Source organism: Sander vitreus, chromosome 20, assembly GCF_031162955.1.
Source record: "Sander vitreus isolate 19-12246 chromosome 20, sanVit1, whole genome shotgun sequence".
Taxonomy (NCBI): domain Eukaryota; kingdom Metazoa; phylum Chordata; class Actinopteri; order Perciformes; family Percidae; genus Sander; species Sander vitreus.
In genome coordinates, this window is record NC_135874.1 from 9,756,547 (window position 1) to 9,778,038 (window position 21,492).

Sequence of the window (21,492 nt, forward strand, 5' to 3'; positions counted from 1 at the left end):
AGATGGGCCGATCTGGAATCTTGCTCCTTATGAGGTCATAAGGAGCAAGGTTACCTCCCCTTTCTCTGCTTTGCCCGCCCAGAGAATTTAGCCCACCCATGAGAGAGAGAGAGAGACATCATGGCTTTCAAACGGGCAAAGTGGCAGTTGGTCATGCAGTTTATTGAATATTTTTTCTGTCTTTTGTGCTTTCTGAGTAGGAGCGTCTGGCTTTTTCTCACACTGATTGTATAGATAGGCTATAATGATGCACATTGACACACATACTCTTGGGCCTGATAGGTATACAAAGTGTGCAGAGCAAAGATGAAAGCTAGTTGCACCAAACAGACAAAACAAAGAGCACGAACAGGTAAAGCCTCCTATTTGGGTCATTTGACAGGAAAGTCATTGCTACAATTTCTGCCCTTTGAAGCACTGCTTCAACAGTCACAAGCTTCCTCCAAGTTTTAAACCATAGCCCACCCCCCACCCCGCTGCTCCCCTGACTCCTCTGCAAGTCAAAGCCAATCACATTTAGGGTGTATGAACCAGAGCCAATCAGAAGTCAGTCCCCACACTAGCCAAACCCACGTTCAGCTGATAGTAAACAAATGGGTCGTTCATGTGCCTGAATGTTCCCTCTCTGTTCTGCCTTCAGAGCTGTAAACAGACATGTGAGAGCAGGGGGTGGAGTGGGAAGAAAGACAGAGTGGAAGGAGGGCAGAGGAGAGCATGAAACACTTGTACTGTGTTGCAAGAACATCTTGCTACCTAATCATGTGGAGATACCACGCAATGGGTAGGGTTACACCATGACGTATTTGCACATGCCCTGTAGCTCTTATCACTCTGAAACATTTAAACATGCATGTGCAGGTTTAGCTTCATTATGTAATTTGGAAATTGTACAGATCTAGAATGCAAATGGCCTGGAAGAAATTAAATCATAAGTTTGAGCAGGCAACTTGCATTTTTCCCACCCCCTGCTTCTGACAGGGCAGTGGGTCTACATCAGCTTGTTTTGCCTGTTTGTTCCAACACAAAAGAGTTTCTGTCTCCACCCCAGTTTCACACTCTGATTAGTCTCGCATTGCCAGACCTATTTCCACAGCGCTGTGCCAGTGCTGGTGTTTGGTCTGGCTACATCGCCTATCTATTCTGGGATAGGGAAAAAACACTAGCGAGAGATAGCAAGAGGAAAGGGACACACGCCAGATGTCAGACTTTAATCCAGCAAGGTACATCTGTTGAGCCAGACTACACTCTGACTGCCAGCCAAATTTTTTTTCAAAAAAACTTTGCCTTAAGTGTGCATGTTTTCTTTCCCATTACTTCAATCCAAATGTAAACTGTACTTGCGTAACTCAGCTATAGTTCTAGTTCCATTATGCAAAACATGGCTTTTGTTTTGAAATGTGAGCATGAGGTTCTTGATAAAGAAGTAAAACAAATATGAACACAATAATGTATTGACTTAGATAACAGAGCACAAAATTAGAATAGATACACAAACAAGTGATACAATCAATAAATTAGTGGTGTAGCACTGTTTCTATGAATTTAACACCATTTAATCAAAAAAGCAGCACTCCTAGGCATAGATAGTTTCTCCTGCAGTACATTGAGAATTTACAACTTTTTCCATTAGATCAGACAGTTCATTATTCTGCTCAGTCTATATACCCCTGACCAAAAAAATCATGTTAATTGCCCCCCCTTTTCTGTGGTCCTGAAATAAATAAATTCTGTAGGACTTCCAACTTGAACACAATTTCCATTTCAGTTTCCATGGTGACGATTCCTCCGCAGGTTCAGCTGCTCATTCAAGAGTGCACACGCTGCCAACCCAGTTTTTTCTAAAGAAAACCACAGGTATTGTACGAGCATACCACACATTCACACACACACACACACACACACACACACACACACACACACACACACACACATACACACACACCTTCTCTCCATGGACTCTCCCATGTCAGAATCCACAGGAATGTTGGACATAGTTTCATTAGAAACACACAGGTCCTCTGGGTACAAGCTGGGGTGTGGACATATTTCTCTTGACGCTACTACTCCTGTTATTGATTGTCACACCCCATGAACATTGTAAGTAGCCAAATAGAAGCTCAGATTTAGTTTCACTGACAATGTACAAACAATGTGGTCTGGACATGAATCTGCTTTCCTGTCTGTGTCTTTTGCACAAAGCAGATTTGATAGTAAACAGTCTCCACTCTGACTGTTTCGACTAGTCACGGAATGGGAGTCCTTGGTCCCTGCTTGTAATCAGTCAGGATAGCCCGTCCCAGTCCACTTCAGGCCATCCCTGCATGAGCAACAATGGATCCTTCAGTTCATCAGTATCCAAACCCCGAAAGCTCTTGTGTTTGTTGGTGTATTAGGGTGTCAGACCCTTCAGCGTTCCTGCAGGACCAGTTCAGGCACCCACTGGTCAAGGCGTTGACTCTCCCGGCAGTAGGTCCCCACCTCTTGTAGCCTGCAGTGGTCCGCCTGGGGATTCTGCATTGGAAACAAAGACAACATCAAATTAATTTTGAGAATTTAAGGCGAATTCAGTCTGCAGAAAGCTACAACTTAAATCACAGTGAAAGGTTTCAGAAAGTATAGTAATACTAAGAAATTTCAGCTATCACTGGATGAACATAACCTGTAATAATACATTTCCACTTTGGCCTTGCAGTTACATAAGACAGGGCTGTTGTGCTGAGTCAACATACCGTAACCAGCATGCAGTGGAGGTCTCTGAGCTCTTCCTGGTTTCTGTTGGCGTTCACAGCACCCAGCAGCTGCTTGAGACACTGAATGCCTGAGACTCGCAGGATGGTAATGCCGCTGTCGCAGCAGAAGGACTGTAACAGGGTAAAGTGGATCTGCAGCGCCACATCGTCTGCATCGTCTCCATCGTCAGCTGCCAGAAGGCACAGGACCACACTGTCTGGGTCTCTGGGGAGGAAGGAGAAAATTATGAGTTTAAGGAAGACACTTGCACTCAAATGTCTGGGATGGAAGTTAATTTCTGAAATGTAAGAGAAGCATATACTCTGTGTGTTTTTAAACATTGCAGGCATTGGCAAACTTTATAGTTTCAACTCACGCATTAAGAAGTTTAGCTGATTCATAAATGCCGACAGTCAGGCAGTCTTGTTTCTGAGCAGTCACCAGCAACTCCTCCAGAGCCAGACCTACAGACTGCATCCTGAGAGGAGAAAGAACAATTAACTTGTTGTATTCTGCAAAAACAAAACAAACTGGAAATAGACCTGCTGCAGTTCTTTATTAAATGGGCCCAATACTGTATTAATCAATTTCCTTAAATGCTGTTATCTAAAGTCAAAGAGAATCAGAAGTTATCATTATACCCTTATCAATCCCATCAGTTTCAGCAGTCATGTTGTATGTCGATGATTGTGATAAAAGAGGGTCTTTGATTATGAGTCTTATATTAATACATAGGCTACTGTATATGCATGGTCCACACAGAACATGCATGCACTGTATTGCTTAAAATCTTATAATAGAAAAGTCTTAACATATGAAGGAATGAAATTACTTTTTGAAGTCACGGTTTATGCATCAACTTTTAAAGTTGTATGCTTATATGTTGGCAGATTTTAATGGAGTTGAATGTAGGCTATATACATTTATTTTAATAGAAAATTTCTGCACTCCAGATAAAGTCTAAAATCCAAGCTCACAAAGTGTGATTTTAGTTCGGGCAATGCAAGGGTCAAAGGAGGAGAAGCATTTCTGTCCAGCACATGATTTCCATCCACATGGCTCAGACAGCCATAAACTATAAACAACAAATCTCACCTGTTCTCGATGGACCCGAAGCTTTCCCCTGGAATCATGTTTGCAAGTCAAAAATGAATCTCCGTGAGAGACGATTGACGGTACTGGTGTGGATATTCCCTCTGTGAGTCTGTGCAGGTCAGGAGCGTCAGCAGCGTTTGTTGTTGGCAACGTTGCGTCACACTCTTTATACCCGGGTTGAGAAGCGGGTGGCACCGAAACTACGCGAGTTTTGTAGTTCCAAAGAAACCCAACGTCTCTCTTTGTCATGAGGGATGCCGGTTTGTTTTGTTTTGGTAAGTGATGCTTTTATACAATATGGAAGTACATTTGCTTTGTCATTCTGACTTGGTGATTTGCGTGACATTAACGTGCATAATTAAAACATATGCGTAGGGCCTATATGCCGAAAACACAGCCTAGTGATTCCAAGGAAATTCGTTAACAATCAACTAAACTTCCTTTATATGTTGAGCTCGGCAGATTCATGTGTGCTGTGCAACAGTCAGCTCCTCGCCTTTTCGTAACATCCCAAGTTTCCATAACTGCAATTATGACTGACATCTGGTGGCAGACTGAGGGAAAGAAAAGTCTGAAAAACTTTTCCACTGATGGATGTAATACTGAAAGTCAAACATACCAAACAGGCATACATGTTTTAAGTAAGACATCCATTTATTTCCATTTTTGCGACTGTATATTGACAATAAGAGCAAAAAGTGTACTGTAGTGTACTGGATATAATTGTACATGCATATTTTAAACGTAAGTGCATTAAAATGAAAACAGTGGTAAAAAAAATGTTTCAAGATATCTGAAACTCAAAGTTGATAAAAGAATCATGTGGATCCTCTTCTGGAGCTCATGAAGCCCTGGTTACTCTGCTGAAGATGAAAACGAAATGTAAAAAGTGTCTACTCAGGTTATGAATTATCAGGAGGCTTATCACTTATCAAGTGAAACCCGTGTGACTCCTTTGTCTTCAGTTGTTATACTGCGGGCAGATAAACAATTAGGCCTACATATCTATGGATAAACTTTTAAACAACCATGCATTTCATTCAATAGCCTATATTTGATCAACTAACTCATCAGCTTGAAATGTCAAGTTTGATAATTGCTGATGTTCGATCTGTCAAACAATGTGTTTAGTTTGTTCTGATAGAACTGGGCGGGTAAGATCATTGGATCTGTAGAGATCCATCTGCTCCTCAATAACCTGGTTCTCAAAGAAGCTGTCTGAGTAGTTCAGCATCTGCTCCACAGCAGTCAACAGCAGTATGTCAGTGTCCTGGTCCAGCTCCAGCTCCTCGCTGTAGTTCTTCACCGGCAGCACACAGGACAAGGGGATGCCCAGAGACTCACTCAACTCCCGGGCCTGAAAGATGGCAAAAGAAAAAGCAATGTACACAGATTAAGTTATCTATACCACCATAAAAAACAAGTTTCTACCTCATTGATTACAGCATCGCTGTTCCCAATCTGATTTCTTGAGCACCATAACACGATGATCGTTACCTTCTTCTGGATGTAAACACTGCGATACACGTTCTTTAAGTCTTCTGCCACCAGCGGACAGGCCTCGTCCACTTTAGTCATCAGCAGAATCTGAGGAATTCCTATATGGGATAAGGAGGAAATAGAGTAGAAGAGACTAGATTCAAATAGAATAGAATATAAAGTAAACGCTTACTGACCCCTTGGAGGAAATAGTTATTACAGTAGCAAGAGTCAAGATATATAATTCAGCATGAGGAAAGGCAAAAGTAATCGGCATACACAAAGAAAACGTTATTAATAATATAATGAATAACATAATGTATACTGGTGTCGGTTGGTATCATACGTTATAAGTGTCTGTAATACTAGGACCAGTATATAAACATGTATATAAAATATAAGAACTGATATTCAGTACACTGTGAAATGGTGGAACCATTCTGAATATAATGCTATTATGGTGCTAACCCAGCTGGTTGGTCTTTTTCCGGATGCCAGCGAACTTGTCCAGCATTTTTTGGGTGAGGAGCGAGACCTTGCAGGTGTCGATCACATAAATAACACAGTGAATGCTGTCATTCAGAGTCACATGCTTCTTAAAGCCAGGAGCGTCCACCTGGAGAGGAGTGGAGGGACTAAACTGAGGAACAAAAAAGCAGAGGCAGATTAATTTGTTATTAATAACTCAATAAAGCATCCTACATTCTTACACTAAAGCAGTATCATGACGATGTAGGAATTAGGAGACATTAGGAGACCTGGTAGCGATCTTTTATGTGGCCCTTGTAGATGTTGACTAAGTCCTCAATATCCAAACCAGCATCAGCGTTTTCCTCCAGCCCCATTGTGTCACACAGGATCAGAGGAACAGCTCCACCACGTTTCCCTGCCTTGATGGTGTACGTGCGGAACTACAGAATTGAATGGGACAAACTGTATAATTAGAGCATGTGTGGAATCAGTTTTACATTCATAATATTACAAGCAGTCAAGGAATGGAAACCTTCAAATGATCTACAAAATGTAACCATTCTAATTTAGTCTTTTTTCATGTTTTCCACTGCTGTTTTTGTTGCTGGTTACAGTCTGACTGTCCTGATTAGGCTGCGGCAAACACAAAGGACACATTTCAGCTTCAACATATCTGCCATAGTCCGTCTACAGGTCGGAGGCTGACCACCTGGTGACCTGGTGCAAGCAAAACAACCTAGAGCTCAACACTCTAAAGACAGTGGAGATGGTTGTGGACTTCAGGAAGAATTCAGCCCCACCTGCCCCCATCACCCTCTGTGACTCCACAATTAACATTGTGGAGTCTTTCCGCTTCCTGGGAACTATAATCTCCCAGGACCTCAAGTGGGAGCTGAACATCAGCTCCCTCGTCAAGAAAGCACAACAGAGGATGTACTTCCTGTGGCAGCTGAAGAAATTCAACCTGCCAAAGACAATGATGGTGCATCCTCACATCCTCCATCACCATCTGGTACGCTGCTAGCACAGCCAAGGACAAGGGCAGACTGCAGCGTGTCATTCGGTCAGCTGAGAAGGTGATTGGCTGCAATCTGCCACCGCTCCAGGACCTTTACGCCACCAGGACTCTGAATCGTGCTGAAAAGATTGTGGCTGACCCCTCCCACCCCGGCAACAAACTCTTTGAGCCACTCCCCACTGGCAGGAGGCTGAGGTCCATCAGGACCAAAACCTCATGTCACAAGGACAGTTTTTTCCCCTCTGCCACTAGCCTTATCAACAAGGCCCGGAAACCACCCTGACTCTCTCCACACCCCCCCTCTGGCTCTACATGCCACTGTACTTAATCTGCTCTTTTTAATTCTTACTCTCTTATTTTTAATACATTCTGTGTGTATATATATACATATATTTATACTTATATTGTTTGTTCTGTTTAACCTGTTTGTTTAACTTATTTTAGAGAATGTGTGACATGCACCTACAACACCAAAACAAATTCCTTGTATGTGTAAAAAACGTACTTGGCAATAAAGCTTTTCTGATTCTGATTCTGCAGTGTATCACAAATAGTAAAACTTGAGCCAGTACTTGAGTGGTCACACTCTTCCCTGCTGTACCAGCGATGGCCTGGCATGTCATGTTGCCTCGAAACGTTGAGTTGATGGAGTTGAAGAAGCTGGACTTGCCGGCCCCGACAGGTCCCACCAACAACACCCGGGCTTCATGAACTGTTTTAATATCAGGCTTATAGCTCTGAATATCTTTCATCAACTGCTGCTTCCTCCTAGAGGGAACACAAATGATACAGATGACATTTACAGTTACAGTTCTTTCCTCTAGTCTGGATACTAAAACATTTTCGCCATTTACTTTACTTTTAAATGAGTTCATTGTCACAAAAGTTGCCAAGGTTTTCTACTTACTCAGCAGTCCACTGTACATTCCTCCAGGGTTTGGCCAGAACATCTCCCAAGTCTGCATATGGAAAATAAATAAATTGTAACTACTGTAATTAATTTACTACAGTCCACACCAATTATGTACTTTAAAGATTGTCTGAAAGTATGTGGATAGAACACACCTTCAACTCGAAACACTTCAAACTCCGTCAGTGCCAAGTCTTCTCCGTGCATCGCTGCAGCCTGAAAGGTGAAGCTTGTCCCTGGGTTGGACTGGATCTCAGGTTTGTCCTCATGCAGGAACACCAAAGCACCATAATTCGGACCCGTGGCTCCGTCTGTGAAAGCAGACTGTCCACTGATACCTGCCACCCTCAGGGGTTTATCTTCCCCTGCGCTGATGCTGTAGAGGAAGGCCTCCTCGTCCCGGACGCTCTCTCCGCTCTGGGTGTAGTCTTTTGAGGTGTAGGCCCCGAAGACGAACCCAGCAGCATTGTAGGCGACAATGACCGTGGGCCCCTGTTTGTCACAGCGGTTGTGGAAAGCAGCAGCAGTGAAGCCGTGGACGCTTGCTTTGTAGAGCAGGTGGAGTCTGACATGACCGAGGACAGAGAGCAGCTTCTTCTGCTGATCTATAGACAGGCTGGATGTGACTACAGACATGACGGAGGTGGACTGTCCAAACACACCTGAGGACGCAGAACTATGATTAGATGTTATGGTAGAGTTCTCTAATAAGGCATACTCTCCCCTACTAAAAAAAGCAAAATGTGTCATCATGTGAAATATGATAACTAAGTATAATGTGAAATGTCCAAAATCCCATGCTAATACATATTAAATATGTTAACATGTGAAATGTGATGTCTTACTTTCCTTGGTGGATCAAAGTACCAATACAACAATTTAAAAAATTAAAATAAATTCAATTATATGCAAGTAAAAGTTCTGCATTAAAAATGTTACTTCCGTGCAGATGTATTATCAGCGAAATGTACCCAAACTATGTTCAGAAAAAATGCCCCATGCAACTGATTTAATATTAACCTATATATGACATTATAAGATAATAATACTATTATGCTTATATATAAAGATAATAATACTATTATGCTTATATATATATATATTTTAGTATCCTAAAATATAAATTGGCTACCTAAATAAAGTACAATTAAAAATTGGACTTATGTACAGTATGTGAGTAAATGTACTTAGTTACTTTTCACCACTGCTTACTATCACATGTGAAATAAACATGTGCTACATACTTGCTGAGGCATAACATGTTTGTCTCTTTAGCTAGCCCTAGTCAAATAGGTTAGTTTCAGTTTCACTTTGATGGGCAGGTTTAGAAACGGTTCTTTTGTTGGGATTTGTTTGTATCAAATATATGATGTATAAGAATTGGGTTCTTAGATGGAAAAGGCATCGAACTGAAAGCGAAAGTAACCCCTTATCGACCGGGACAAAATTCGTCGGACCAGTAACAGAGACGTGTTTAAATTGAATTCAGCTGATGCAGTTAAACTATTAACTTACCTGCAGTAGCTAGTAGAAGTAGTATGATCAAACTATAGACGTACAGTATACAATAGGGTACAACGCAGCAGGTCGCTGTGGTTCAGTAGATGTGTGTTTCTCCGTCGACGGTACAACAGAAGTGAAACTGTAGATGGGTCACAGCTTTCGGTGCAACACCGCCCTTTCTAAATATAAAGGATTCCGTAATGAAGCAACTTTTCAATAGGCCTAAACCAATGCTGAATTAACTGGAGATGAGACTCCTAATCCTGATATTACCCGTAACCTGTTTTGGTCACAGTTATATCCAGTGGTGGGCGAAGTACTGAGATCATTTTAAAAGTAAAGTAAAAGTAGCCTAACAATACCACAATTACGCTATATTGGAATATTGTTACTGATTCATGTTGTCAAGGTAGAGTCAATTCTAATGCTGTTGGGTAGTCTATGTAACAATGCATTTTTAAGTAACTGATTATGTGTTTTAAGTATTGATCTGAAAAGTACAGTAACTAAGCCTATATCTTTGACATAGACTAAATACAGTATTATAAAGTACTTGAAAGCAATACTTAAGTAAAAGTACAAGTATCTTACCAATGACTTTGGTAGAAGTTAAAGTCTACTTTTTTGGAATATTACTTGAGTAGAAGTCTTAAAGTATCTGATGTAGGCTACTGTACTTAAGTATCAAACGTAATTGTATGATATTAATTATTACATAATCATTACTTTGATTATGAACTTTATGGCCAAAGGTATGTAACGTTATCTTCATCACCACTGTCATCGGGTTGCTCATCGTCTGTTGCCATGGCAGCTTCCATGACACTATCAGTCATTATGCTTCCTCCTCTTCAAACAGGTATTAGGTCACCAACTGGAATGGAGGGTGCGTTATCTTTTAGGAGCAATGATTCGCCAAACCTGCTTTTTTTCCAGTGTAACAAATTTCTTCTTATTTTATTTTGTAGTAACGAGTAACTAAGATGCTTAGGCAAAATGTAGTGGAGTAAAAGTAAAAGTTTCCGGCAATATAAATAACAAAGTAAAGTACAGATACGTGGAAATTCTACTTAAGTACAGTAGTGAAGTATTTGTAGTTTGTTACATTACAACACTGCCTAAATATAGTGAAGTAAAATGTACAATATTTCCCTTTAAAATGTAGGCTAGTTGAGAAAAAGTATGAAGTACCTCAAAATTGGACATAAGTGCAGTGCTTAGTTTCCACTACTGGTTATAACTTTGTAATATTTTGTAAACTGATGATGTATGTTTGTCTTAACTTTTTACATTGGGTACTTTTGGCAAATTGAATAGTAATATATCTACAATATAATAGAGTATTTTTTTTGTTGAATCTGGGCTGCAAAATGTTTCTGCAGATAAGCAACTTTGAGCTGCAACACATTCATAATTTCCTTCAATGTCCACAAGGCAGCATGGCTGAATCATTTGCACTTCCACGACTCTCAACAGACACTTCTGAGTGGTGATGCACATTCTTTATTCATACATTAGTCCCGGCCCAACAACCCACACATTTTGACATTGATACTGTATGTACTTACAGACAATTACAAAGCAAAAGGTTCTCAATGTTCATCCCACCATGCCGCTTTTCAACAGTGCTCTCTGTCCTCATGAATATCATGAATGAAACAACGTACAGTATATACACTATTTTATACATGCGGACACATACACATAGTTACTATTCACTTTGCTACAGTGGGGTTCAAGTAATTGTCGCCCATGATTACAGATTTAGTTCAACCCTCCGATGCCAAAATATAATTTCATCTGCCAGCCTTTTGCAGAAAAGTGTGATAAAAAGAAATATGATTGCACAAAATCAAAAAAAAAAATCAAGGACAGTACAAGCCCATGATAAAAGTTCAACCATGCATTTGTATAATTCTAAACTGTATACCAGATAATTCAGAGATACTGAATACATTTTTTTTCTGTATTTGGAGGCAACATTCAGACAGAGCGGGAAATGGTTGGTGGTGTCTTTGTTATCTCATGCTTTGGTATTGAGGAAACGGTTTTCCACATTTATGTGAACTGAGAAAGTCGTGATTCCTGGCAAAGCGAGATGACCAGAATATGACATCTGTTCTTGGACATGCAGACTGGGACAAAGGGAAATAAAAAGGAAAACAGTGGACAGACAGGTCTGGAGAGATTACAATGTAATCAATTACATTACATGTGTACATGCTTTATTTTACAGATCTGTAACATCCTCATAATTCCCTGCATAGTCTCGGAGAAATATGTGTAATTTGGTGCTAATTACAAGGAAGATGGAGTTGAGATAGTTAGTTGTAAGCAGTAGTATATTTCCAGAAGAATTTCCTTTAAGGAAACTGTTCCATTCTAACCAGATCATTGTTTGTTTTTTTATTATTGGAAAATGTAGCAGTTAAATGGGTAGTATAGCAAATTAAGAAATTATGGACCCATAAAAGAAGTGTTATTGTGTATTGTAGTCAATTTTATTACAGCAATTCAGGAGTGTGATTTAGGATTACTTTGTTCCAAATATAAATAAAACTTTAAATTATTTGTATTTACAAATTACAATGTGGAAAGCTGTTATTACACTCACCTTGACTAGACCATGATTTTATGCTGTGCAAAATATTTGTCTACAATAAACTGTACGGTCATATCCATCATATCATACAATCAAAATACATGTCATCACTTTTAATGTTTTTTTTTAGTAAGATAACAAGTGAACATCTATTACTACAAAAGCAGTTGCTGTCTGATTCCTCATTAGCATGATTTTAAGCACTTGTACTGGATTACAATGACAGGACCATCCTTAATGAGATTGCTGTAATGCTATTACATTTAATCTGGTAATCCCCGTTGACAGATTTGTTTTTGCACACTCAGATTTAATAATCTCAGATTATCACTCAACATCAGATACATCGCATCTGCTCCATTTGCTCGGCAGAGATCTCAAGGTCAACAGTGAAGCCACAGTGGCTCAATACTCTTTTTAAAAAGCAGGTACAACACAGCACAGCTCACCTCATGTCTGCGTACAGTGCATACAACACACACCTGACCACTCACTGTGAATGCGATTTCATTGAAGGTACAATGTAAGACATCATTTCAAGTTTGCCCACTCTTGCCATTTGGGAGTATCTGGAGTAGTTACGCCAACTAGTAGCCTAAATGTTGCAATAAAAGCAGCAAAATGGGCCCGTAGTCTTAGCACACACCACTGCACACTTCAGAGCTGAATGCATTAAGAAAACAAGCCTACACATAGTGCCTTTAACCCCATGTATGCTAACGCTATTGACTAATCTACAAAAAAAGCTTTGCAGCCGGATATGCTTCTCTTGCAGCCAGTGTGATCTCCTCTCCTGTTTCACACAGGGTCATGGGTCTAAAAAAGAGTAGCCCACAAAGAAGTTATTAACCAGAAGGGGGTAATGGGTGAAAGTCCCATGTCAGCTGTGCAGAAAGGGGTCTTATATTCTCTTTATTTCCCCATAATCTCTGTTTTTAACTTTCTATTTCTTTCACACCTTCAACTCTGTCTCTTTTTTTCTCTCACACACACATCTCCATCCTTAAGCTCATATTCACCCTCTATTTTCCATTACTGCATCCCCAAGTCCGCCTCAAAACTCTATCTTGCAGGCCGGAAAGGTCTCGTCCTGCATGGCAACAGTGCTGTTGGATCCAAGCACGGTGATCCCCAGCTCCTTCTGTCTGTCCAGGGTCTGCTGGTACCACTCCTGCATCGGCACCGACTCAAAGGTAGGGATCACTGTCACCTGGTGTTAGGCAGATAACAAGGAGCAAAATTATATGAGTTGCTTACATTTGACATTCAACTTACCGTCGTTCGTCAGTATCTGCAGTGATATGCAGTGTCATTTAGTTGTGGCAAAGACATCGGAAGAATAATGACAAAATAACATTGAGTTGTAAAAACAGGTTGATCACCATTATATGAACCTGTTTTTGATCATTAACCTAATAAAACATGCTATAACAGGCACTGAATTCAGTTTAATTAGTTGAAATCAGTTTCTACATATGTTCTTTTGTCCCATTCTGCCTCTCTGTCCACCCATCTGGCCACATTCCCACTTCCTCAAACCCGTTCATTGCCATTCTCTTCCTGTCCACCAGATGCCCTCAGACTTTTTCTCCCATCCCAGTCACCTCATTTACTCCCATCCAGCCACTCCCTCCTGCCCTTTCCTCCAGTCACAGTCACATGATCTTCCCCACCCACCTGCTCACCTGCTCATTACTTTCCCTGCAGATATTTTACCAGACGTTTTCCACTCACTGCTTGCCGGTTTGTCAAAGTTGCAAGGCTGCTTTCTTGCCTTGTGTTTTTGCTTTTAAGGTTCTGTTACCTGAACTGAAACCTTAACCTGGACCAGTACCTGCCTGATGAAAAATCTGGTGAGCAAGATTTTACTCAGAAAATGTATGGAAAGGTATGGAAGAAGAAAACTCTGCTTTGAAAGTATGGCATGACAGAAAAAGTATAGGGACCACTGATAAATCAGGGCTTCTCAAATGTCAACAGTTTAATTGCTGTTCTGAATTATATTTATAGCTGAAGTCCCACACCTCTTCCAGGTTAGCTCTGTTACAGAACATAGACATACAGTACATTACAGTACACAGTGGGTCTCTTTTATCTTTGTGTCTGGAATGCTAAACTAATAAAAAAATGGAGCATTTGTCATTTTAAGATAGATAAATAAAAAATTACTTTCATTCAACAGCTACAGCTATGCTGTCAAAAGCTAATGGGAGCTGTTGAATGCTAAAAAAGTAATTGTTAAACCAAGATAAAACAAAGATTGTTGTCAGCTAACATCAATCAGCCATTTGTGGGCAAACAAAAGGTCATGGGAGCTGTAATCATTCAAAGCTGACAAAATAATTGTTTTATCCTAGCTAATGAAACGCAGAGTTGGTATTTTACTGCTAAGCTTTTTCTTCAGGAGGGCTCATTGCTATGTAAGACCACCAACAGCATGTAATGAAATATGTTTCTATGTGCATGAATCTAATTGTGTGTGTGTGTGTGTGTGTGTGTGTGTGTTTCTACCTGCATAGTGTCAGGCCAGGATAACTTGGCATCCAGCAGCGCGTCCAGTGTATGCCTCATTAGCTCTTCTTTCTCTGGGCTGTCGCCACTGATGATGTAACAGGAGGAGCGAACGCATTTGAAGAAGTCCACACTGACTGTTGGAGAGGAGGCTCCAGAGGGAATATAGGCCAGGTCCACGTACACACTGACTTCACCAACAGAGGCAGACTTAGAACCTGTGACAGGAGAGAAAGGAGAAACTGCTGAATAGCTTCTTTTTTTTTAATAGAAATCAGTGGACACACGTAAGTCGACAAAGTACAGAAAGGGGTACATTATCAGAGAAATCCACAGTTTTAAAATCATTTACATCATTTTAAAATTTTTACACCTCATACCTGGATTGGGTGAGGATTTTGCTGGTGCTGAGCGGGCACTGGAGGAAGGCGTATGAGTAGAAGAGACATTCCCCTTTACGACTCCACTTTGGCTCCCTGCCCTGCTTTTCCCTGAGCCTGATTTTTGTAAGCCCTCCGTAACCTGGGAACAAAAAAAATCAGAATTGTATAATGTTCAATGTTAGTTATTACCTATTCAACAGTTAGATTTCACTCCAACCATAATAATAAACAATAATTGTGTCCTTAAAATCATTATAACTTAGCATAATGTGACTTCACATTCACTATGAAATATGCATTATATTAAAATATCACCAGACTAAATTCTTAAAGAGGACACAATGTTGTATGTAGCTTTATGATTCCTTATGGCACAGGGATACTAAGGCTTGATTGCAGCCACAATAAAAAAGTAGTATGTAATACAAATGTAGTCTAAATACACATGAACTCATGCACCAAATTACACAGACATCCTTTTCTTCTGTGCTAATGGACCTTTTTCACAGCAGACATTTTGACTTGTCATAGTAGGAAAAGCACGATGGCTCAAAACCATCACACTGCCTCCACCAAAAGGTGTTACTCTATCGGGGCAGCAATCAACATAGCGTTCTCCAAGTCTTCTCCACACTTTGACCCTACGATCCAACTGTCGTAGGCAAAATCATCCAATCCACCAAATACCAAACGAGTCAATGGCAGAATAAGCTGTTTGGTATTGGCAGAGAAGATTTGGCAAATATTTCATGGGCGCAACCCACATACTCAGCGCTGCTACTCATCCCACAAATGCATGTTCCTTACAAATGGGGCACCATTTGAAAGGGAACTAAACAGGCTTTCCAACGGTATAAGATCTATTGCCAAAAAGCATTGTTACCACAGAGAAATAATCTACCAAACACAAATTTCCTTACTTTTTTATACTAAGTTTATTTCAGTGAGTCAGCATGCACAATACCAGGGCCTCTCCTAAGTGGAATGCAGCCATCATTAATGTTTTTGAATACACCTGTGCTTTTCCTACTATGACATGTCAACATGTCTGCCGTGAAAAAGGTCTATAAGACAGACTCACCGCTGGTGTTTTTTTCCCTCGCATGCCATTGGCTTTTGCTTTTTTCCCGCGAGCGTCAGAGTCCAACTGAGGAACGGGCATGGACGTGTCAGGATGTGGGGGCAGGGGCGGGCTGTCCCTGAAAGGGGCTGGGAGAGGGTCCGGGGGCAGAGCCTGACTAGAGCGGAGATCATGGGGAGAGTTAGACGGCTCACTACACGACTCATCCTCATCTGAGTCCAGACCTCCATCTGCTGTGGTGGACGGGCAGTCCTCTGTGCAGACGGGGGCGTTTGACTCGCTGGGTGACGTGTCCTTGGGGTTGTTGTTGTTGCCGTGATGATGTGGAGCAAAGGCTCCTCTGGAGGGCTCACTCGCACCTGAGCTGGAGTCAGGCTGTTTGAGATGCTTGAACTCGCAGGGGGAAACCAGACATAGATCCACATCGTGAGCTGACGCCTCAAAATTAAGTGTGTTTGGAGCTGGAGGCCGCCCCATCTCTGAGCCCTGCCCTAAAGATCTGGGAGGCTTCTTCATTGGTAAAGACATCCCAGCAAAATGGCCTCCATTGGAGTGGGAGTTATGAACACTGTCATCCGCCTCTCTCTGGCTCACAGTGGTTGGTCCCTGCTCCAAGGACATGGACAGTGATTCATCTACTTCTGTGGACTGAGGTGAGCTCACCTCTGCTGGCATGGAGTGTGTAGTAGTAGTGGTGGTGGTGGTGGTAGCGAGAGAAGGAGAAGCATCTGAAGATCCCTCTTTAAGTGTACCCAAAGAAAGGAAACTTAGTTGCCTCTCTCTGGGGTTTGTGTGACTCTCTGTAGTGCTTTTGGGCTGCCCCTCACTTTGCTTGGATGATCCATTTGGCTGGTTGACATCCGCTGACTCGAAGTTACCCATCTGGGCCTGTAACCTGCTGAGAGTGACCCTGTTGCACCACACATCATCCGGGGACAGACAGTAAGGAGTGTGGCCTGCACTGTTGGGCCGCGAATCAGGGGAGGCAGGCTCTACCGTCTGCTCGTCAGGGCTGACATGGGCCTGGTTGTCTGGAGAGGATCGCGAGGGAGGGCTGTTTCTTAAAGCTCCGTCCAGGAGAGTGTATTCGGTCGGCGTTAAGTCTAGCTCGTTGCGCTCGCTCTTTGGCGCATTGTTCAAGGGAGATGGAAATCCTACAACCTTTGCTGGTTTGGCAGCATTTCCAGGCTGGTCTATAGGCGCTTTCTGTAGGTCTACATCAGCTTTCTCTCCAGCCCAAGCCTTATCATGCGCTCCATTATCACCACTCTTTCCTCCCATTATCCCTGCAGCTTCTTCCCCTAGTGTATCATCTCCTTCTTTACTCTTCTCTTTGCTAATGCCTCCAAGGCTCTTTTCATTTCTTGACTCACTGCTTTTCGGCTTTCCTTTATCTACTGTTTTCACCACCTGCGCCTCTCCTCTTTCGGTTTCCTCCTGGAGCCTGAGAAAATCGTCTGTCATATCCTCAGGGGTGGACATTTTGGAGCCACAGGGGTTCTCTTCAGTCTCTTTCTCTGGTTTTTGACTCTGCTGCTCTGGCTCTGGGATTTCTAACCCACTCCCAGTGTTGGGTTTTGTTGACAGTTCAGTGTTTACATTTACCTTCTTGCCATTGTGTGCCTCCTTTCCTAGGGGTTTTCTTGTTTTCTTCACCCCTGTTTTAGAGTCATTTTTTGCTTCCTTTTTGAGCTTAGTTTTATTTTCATTCTTGGGTTTGGAAAGGAGAACATTCTTTTTCCCCTGATCGTTCCTCATAACACTGTTCTCTTTATTTCCAGGCTTCTCCTCCTTTTTCCCATCCTTTCCTCCTCCCTTCTTTGAGGTATTCTTCTCTGACGATGCTCCTTTTTGCTTTACACCTCTCTCTTTGATTCTGGTTTTATCAGCATCTCTTGTAGCGACCCCATTCAAAACTTTTCCTTTTTCCCTTACCAGTACCTCTTTTCCATCTTCTTTAACTCCCAGATCTTTTCCATGTTTGGGTGTTGACTCCTTCCCTTGTGACCTGCCACTGTCCTGGCTCTCTGTCCTCTTGGTCTTTCTGTCCTCCCCCAGCCTCTCCAGGTCCCCGGTGGTCACTGTGGGTTTCTGGAGGAAGGCCAGCCCCTTCAGCTTCTCCAGGCCCTGCAGCAGCTTTGTTTGTGGGGTAACACCAGGGAACAGCACCCTGACCACCTTCTCCTGAGGACACGCTGGGTGCCACACTAGCAGGGCAGACACTGAGGCCAGGGCAGTGAGAGGGAGAGTTTGGGATTTGGATTCTGATGGCAATGCATCAGGCCAGTTTTGCATGAATGTTTGGTACTCCTGGCTGTTTTTGCCGGGGTTAAGGATGTATAACTCCAGCTGTCCCACTCCCATCTTCTGGAACAGGGTTAGCGGCTCAATGGGGACTCCTTGTGGTTGAAACATTGGCTGTGGTCTGATGTCTAACTTCTTTAACAGCTGTAGGGTTAGGGCCGCCTGGTGTGTGCTCTTCAGTACATTGTCCCCACCTGACATGATAAGAATGATAACTTAACTTGATATTCAATAATTTGCATTAGAAATGAGTTCAGTAGGTTTTAATGGATCACTTACAAGGCTGTTCCTCCACCTGCAACCTGCTGGGGGCGTTAAAGAACACAACTCCAAGCTCTGGGGAGATGAGCCTCTTAGACAAGTCATCTGTTCAGATAAAAGAATATGAAGACACAGAAAGAAAAAGGAAATTTGAACATGAAACGGGTTAAGAGGACTACATCCCCTGTTTAGGTTTTTTCTTCCTTCTTTCCAAATCAAGGGTCTAAGGATAGAGGGTGGCATATGCTGAACAGATTGTAAAGCCCTTTTAGGCAAATTTGTGATTTGGTGTATATGAATAAAATTGACTTGACTTCTTACCTTTGCTATCAGAGCTCAGCTCCAACTCAGCTACCTTCCTCTCCAGGAAGACATTGACCCCGAGGAGGTTCTCTGTCCCGATGTGCGTCAACAAAACTGCATCAACTCGGTCGAGGTGGCGCACCAGTTTCCAGAAACAGGCCTGGGAGTCGGAGCCTCCGTTCACCAGCACTGTAAATCCGTTAACGGCAAAAAAGGCACAGTCACCACGCCCGGCGGGGAACACATAGCAGCAGGGGCGGGACAGCTTGAGAAAACCCACAGTGGTGGGAGGAGGCAGGAGGTCGAAGGGAGATGGAGGGGAAAGGGTACCAGAGATGAGGGAGGTGAATTCCCCCAGGGCCTCCATGACAGGCAGCACCTCTGGGGGATTGATGTGCAGCATGAAAGGACTCTGCAGACGCTGGTTTCCCAAGAGAGTCTTCCTCCACTGGCCGATGTTGGGACAGCTGAGGGTCAGACTGAGTTCGGAGGAGGCTAAGTTCTCCTGATCTGTGAACTGAAAACAGAACATTTTCTTTAGACACTTTAGAATACAGGCCAAACAATAAATTAGCTGGGTTAATATTAATTATCATAAAATGACTAAATAGCATATCAGCTGGAATATTTTTCACTGTTTTCTGACCAAACAGTGAAAGTTTGATAGACCAAACAATCAAGAAAATAATCATCAGATTTATCTATTTGGAAAATAATAGTTGGTTGCAGCTTTAAAATAAGATATACTTTTATAGACGTTCGAGATTATAAGCAGCTGAAGTAACATCTGAACAAATGAATTATGAGACATTTGAAGCTGTGGTGGAGAGGAGGTCACTGAACAAACTGTTATCTATCGTGCACAACCCCAACCACCCTTTTCAACCCCACACTGGTCCAACAGAGGAGCACCTTCTCTAAGAGGCTCCGACAGCTTCGATGTCGCATGGACCGCTACAGGAAATCATTCCTACCATAGGCAATTAAACTTTTTAACACTTCATCACTGAGTGTGAGATAAGACTCATATACAACAACACAACTGCATCGAATGCACCTTGTACAATAGGTTTATCTACATCCTATCATTACTAGTGAAACAGTTGTACATTTTTACTCCCCAACTTGCACATTAAGTTTATCTACATCTATTGAAACAGTTACATTTTATTTCCAAATTGTATATATTTAAAATTTTGCTCGTGTAGTATTCTATTATTATTTCATGTATATTGTTTCCTATTATTTAATGTATACTCTGTATGTGTGCTGTGTGTCTGATATTTTGCTGCTGCAACCCCGTTATTTCCCATTTTTTGGGATCAATAAAAATCTATCTATCTATCTGGACATTTATCGGCACAGAAGTGAAAGTCTTTGTCGTACCTGCTCTGTTAGTATTTGTTTCAGCTGGTGTGGTGAGAACTGTCCTCTGTGAAACAGCAGGTCTCCACTTTCCTCCACGCTCTGGCCAGCCAAGATCAACAGCTTATGGGCCGATTCCCTGGATAGCAAAGCAGACACCTGGCCAGGCCAGAGAGAGACGGTAAGGTGTTTTATATTTATTTCCCCCATTATCAAAATTAAAAAGGCATCGGAGAAAAGATTAAAAGTAAGGGGGAGAGAGAAATAAAATTACAACTCCATACTACACTTCACAATCAGCATTAAAGTAATTCACAACTATTTTTTTACTGTGTATATAATTTATCACATTTGAATCACTTTCCAGGCAAAGATACGAACCATTTAGCTTCTTTAATATGACTATTTTCTTATTTCTCTGCTTTATATTATTGTAAATGAAATTGCTTTGGACTGTTAGTCGGACAAAACAGTCCATTTGAAGACATGAACTTGGGCTCTGTGAAATTGTGAAAGGCATTCTTTCATTTTTCTGTAATGTTCTTTGACAAAACAAATCATTTATTAATCTGATAATCAGATTATTTGATAATGAAAAAAACTATCTGTGGCCCTCGATACAATCATATGAGAATATTTCAGAATAGTTGTACTATCTGCAATCATGTGAAAATCATGATAGACTGTCAAATTCCTGTAAGAACTGAATCACAATAGAACAAAATAATAATTCTCAAATTATATTCCCTGCTTTTAGGTCTCATTTTAAACAATATTATAAGAAGAAAACTTTCATCCATGCATTATTATAACACCTTGCTTGGTCAGCTGTTTTCAAATAACTTGTATCTCTGAAGGAACCAGGATGTATCCCCTCACCTCTGAATGAACCTGTTCCTGAGATGGACTGATCAGCACCTGAGTGTCCAACACTCTAGTACTGTGGCGCAGACACTTCTGCCCTAAAAAGGCAGAGAAAAAAACAAAGAATAAAAAAGAGAAGGACAGACAACCTAGGAGAATCAGACAAGCGCTGGGGAAAGCAGAGATGAGGGAGTCTGGAAACAAGCCAAGGGATCTGAGCAGGGAGCGAGAGGCCAGACGCATACAGGAGGGGAACTCAAAGAAGTCAATGAGAAAAAGTGAATTGGGATAGCCAGGCAGGTGATTGACTCCCTCAGCGAAAAAGAGGAAGGAAGAAGAGTGGAACAGCTGAGTCAGGGGGACTGTGTAAGGATGAGATGCCAAGTTAACTCAGTCTGCAGTGAATGTCCAGTCTGAGGGGAACTGGATCAACCTTTGAGGATACAGAGGCGGATACAGCCAACTGGAACATAATGACCCAAATAAGTACAAGAGTTTCTTTGTCATTCCTCACTGGCTATTGCACTGAATGACATTTTTCTAATTTTTATCCTTTTCAATTTGTGAATCAGTGGCATGGACTAGTTCAACTGTGAAACATCTTTGTGACTC

At 41.8% G+C, this 21,492-nt stretch overlaps 3 protein-coding genes and 2 long non-coding RNA genes across 6 annotated transcripts in view; 2 read left to right on the top strand and 3 right to left on the bottom strand.

The window, feature by feature from the left end:
- Positions 1 to 1,435: 1,435 nt before the first annotated feature.
- Positions 1,436 to 3,965, bottom strand: LOC144535110 (growth arrest and DNA damage-inducible protein GADD45 beta-like). The gene is made up of 4 exons (XM_078277396.1): positions 3,826 to 3,965; positions 3,107 to 3,208; positions 2,730 to 2,955; positions 1,436 to 2,511 (listed from the first exon to the last, which is right to left on the bottom strand). The coding sequence occupies exons 1-4, from the start codon at positions 3,861 to 3,863 to the stop codon at positions 2,407 to 2,409; spliced, it is 471 nt and encodes a 156-aa protein (XP_078133522.1). The 5' UTR covers positions 3,864 to 3,965; the 3' UTR covers positions 1,436 to 2,406.
- A 41-nt stretch (positions 3,966 to 4,006) lies between these two features.
- On the top strand, positions 4,007 to 7,325 carry LOC144535111 (uncharacterized). The gene is made up of 2 exons (XR_013503641.1): positions 4,007 to 4,100; positions 6,390 to 7,325. It is a non-coding gene; the product is annotated as an uncharacterized LOC144535111 (long non-coding RNA).
- On the bottom strand, positions 4,457 to 9,351 carry LOC144535109 (interferon-induced protein 44-like). 2 transcript variants are annotated; one of them, XM_078277394.1, is made up of 8 exons: positions 9,219 to 9,351; positions 7,859 to 8,365; positions 7,701 to 7,752; positions 7,366 to 7,561; positions 6,063 to 6,215; positions 5,773 to 5,944; positions 5,323 to 5,423; positions 4,457 to 5,182 (listed from the first exon to the last, which is right to left on the bottom strand). In XM_078277394.1, exons 2-8 carry the CDS (start codon positions 8,337 to 8,339, stop codon positions 4,940 to 4,942), a joined length of 1,398 nt encoding a protein of 465 aa, XP_078133520.1. In that variant the 5' UTR covers positions 8,340 to 8,365; positions 9,219 to 9,351; the 3' UTR covers positions 4,457 to 4,939. The 2 variants fall into 2 exon arrangements, with proteins under 2 accessions (XP_078133520.1, XP_078133521.1); XM_078277395.1 differs by having other exon boundaries at positions 7,859 to 8,379.
- A 1,349-nt stretch (positions 9,352 to 10,700) lies between these two features.
- map1sb (microtubule-associated protein 1Sb) overlaps positions 10,701 to 21,492 on the bottom strand; it is a 16,021-nt gene continuing 5,229 nt past the window's right edge. The window contains exons 3-10 of the mRNA XM_078277575.1: positions 20,896 to 20,978; positions 20,038 to 20,175; positions 18,670 to 19,168; positions 18,367 to 18,453; positions 15,784 to 18,281; positions 14,700 to 14,841; positions 14,320 to 14,537; positions 10,701 to 13,018 (exon numbers count right to left, since the gene is read on the bottom strand). Of these exons, the coding sequence (XP_078133701.1) occupies positions 12,863 to 13,018; positions 14,320 to 14,537; positions 14,700 to 14,841; positions 15,784 to 18,281; positions 18,367 to 18,453; positions 18,670 to 19,168; positions 20,038 to 20,175; positions 20,896 to 20,978 (3,821 nt within the window). The 3' untranslated portion in view covers positions 10,701 to 12,862. The remainder of the gene's footprint in view (positions 13,019 to 14,319; positions 14,538 to 14,699; positions 14,842 to 15,783; positions 18,282 to 18,366; positions 18,454 to 18,669; positions 19,169 to 20,037; positions 20,176 to 20,895; positions 20,979 to 21,492) is intronic.
- Positions 13,520 to 20,001, top strand: LOC144535239 (uncharacterized). The gene is made up of 2 exons (XR_013503650.1): positions 13,520 to 13,661; positions 14,328 to 20,001. It is a non-coding gene; the product is annotated as an uncharacterized LOC144535239 (long non-coding RNA).

Bases quoted from the DNA above. Each gene is read 5' to 3' on its own strand.
- LOC144535109 (XM_078277394.1), bottom strand. From the start codon at position 8,339: ATGTCTGTAGTCACATCCAGCCTGTCTATAGATCAGCAGAAGAAGCTG. The intron at 7,753-7,858 runs GTGTGTTCTATC...TTCCATATGCAG, and splicing joins TGAAGTGTTTCGAGTTGAAG to ACTTGGGAGATGTTCTGGCC. The intron at 5,945-6,062 runs GTCTCCTAATGT...TTTGTTCCTCAG, and splicing joins ACATAAAAGATCGCTACCAG to TTTAGTCCCTCCACTCCTCT.
- LOC144535110 (XM_078277396.1), bottom strand. From the start codon at position 3,863: ATGATTCCAGGGGAAAGCTTCGGGTCCATCGAGAACAG. The intron at 3,209-3,825 runs GTGAGATTTGTT...TTCTCCTCTCAG, and splicing joins TTCGGGTCCATCGAGAACAG to GATGCAGTCTGTAGGTCTGG. The intron at 2,512-2,729 runs GTATGTTGACTC...TTTCCAATGCAG, and splicing joins TCCACTGCATGCTGGTTACG to AATCCCCAGGCGGACCACTG.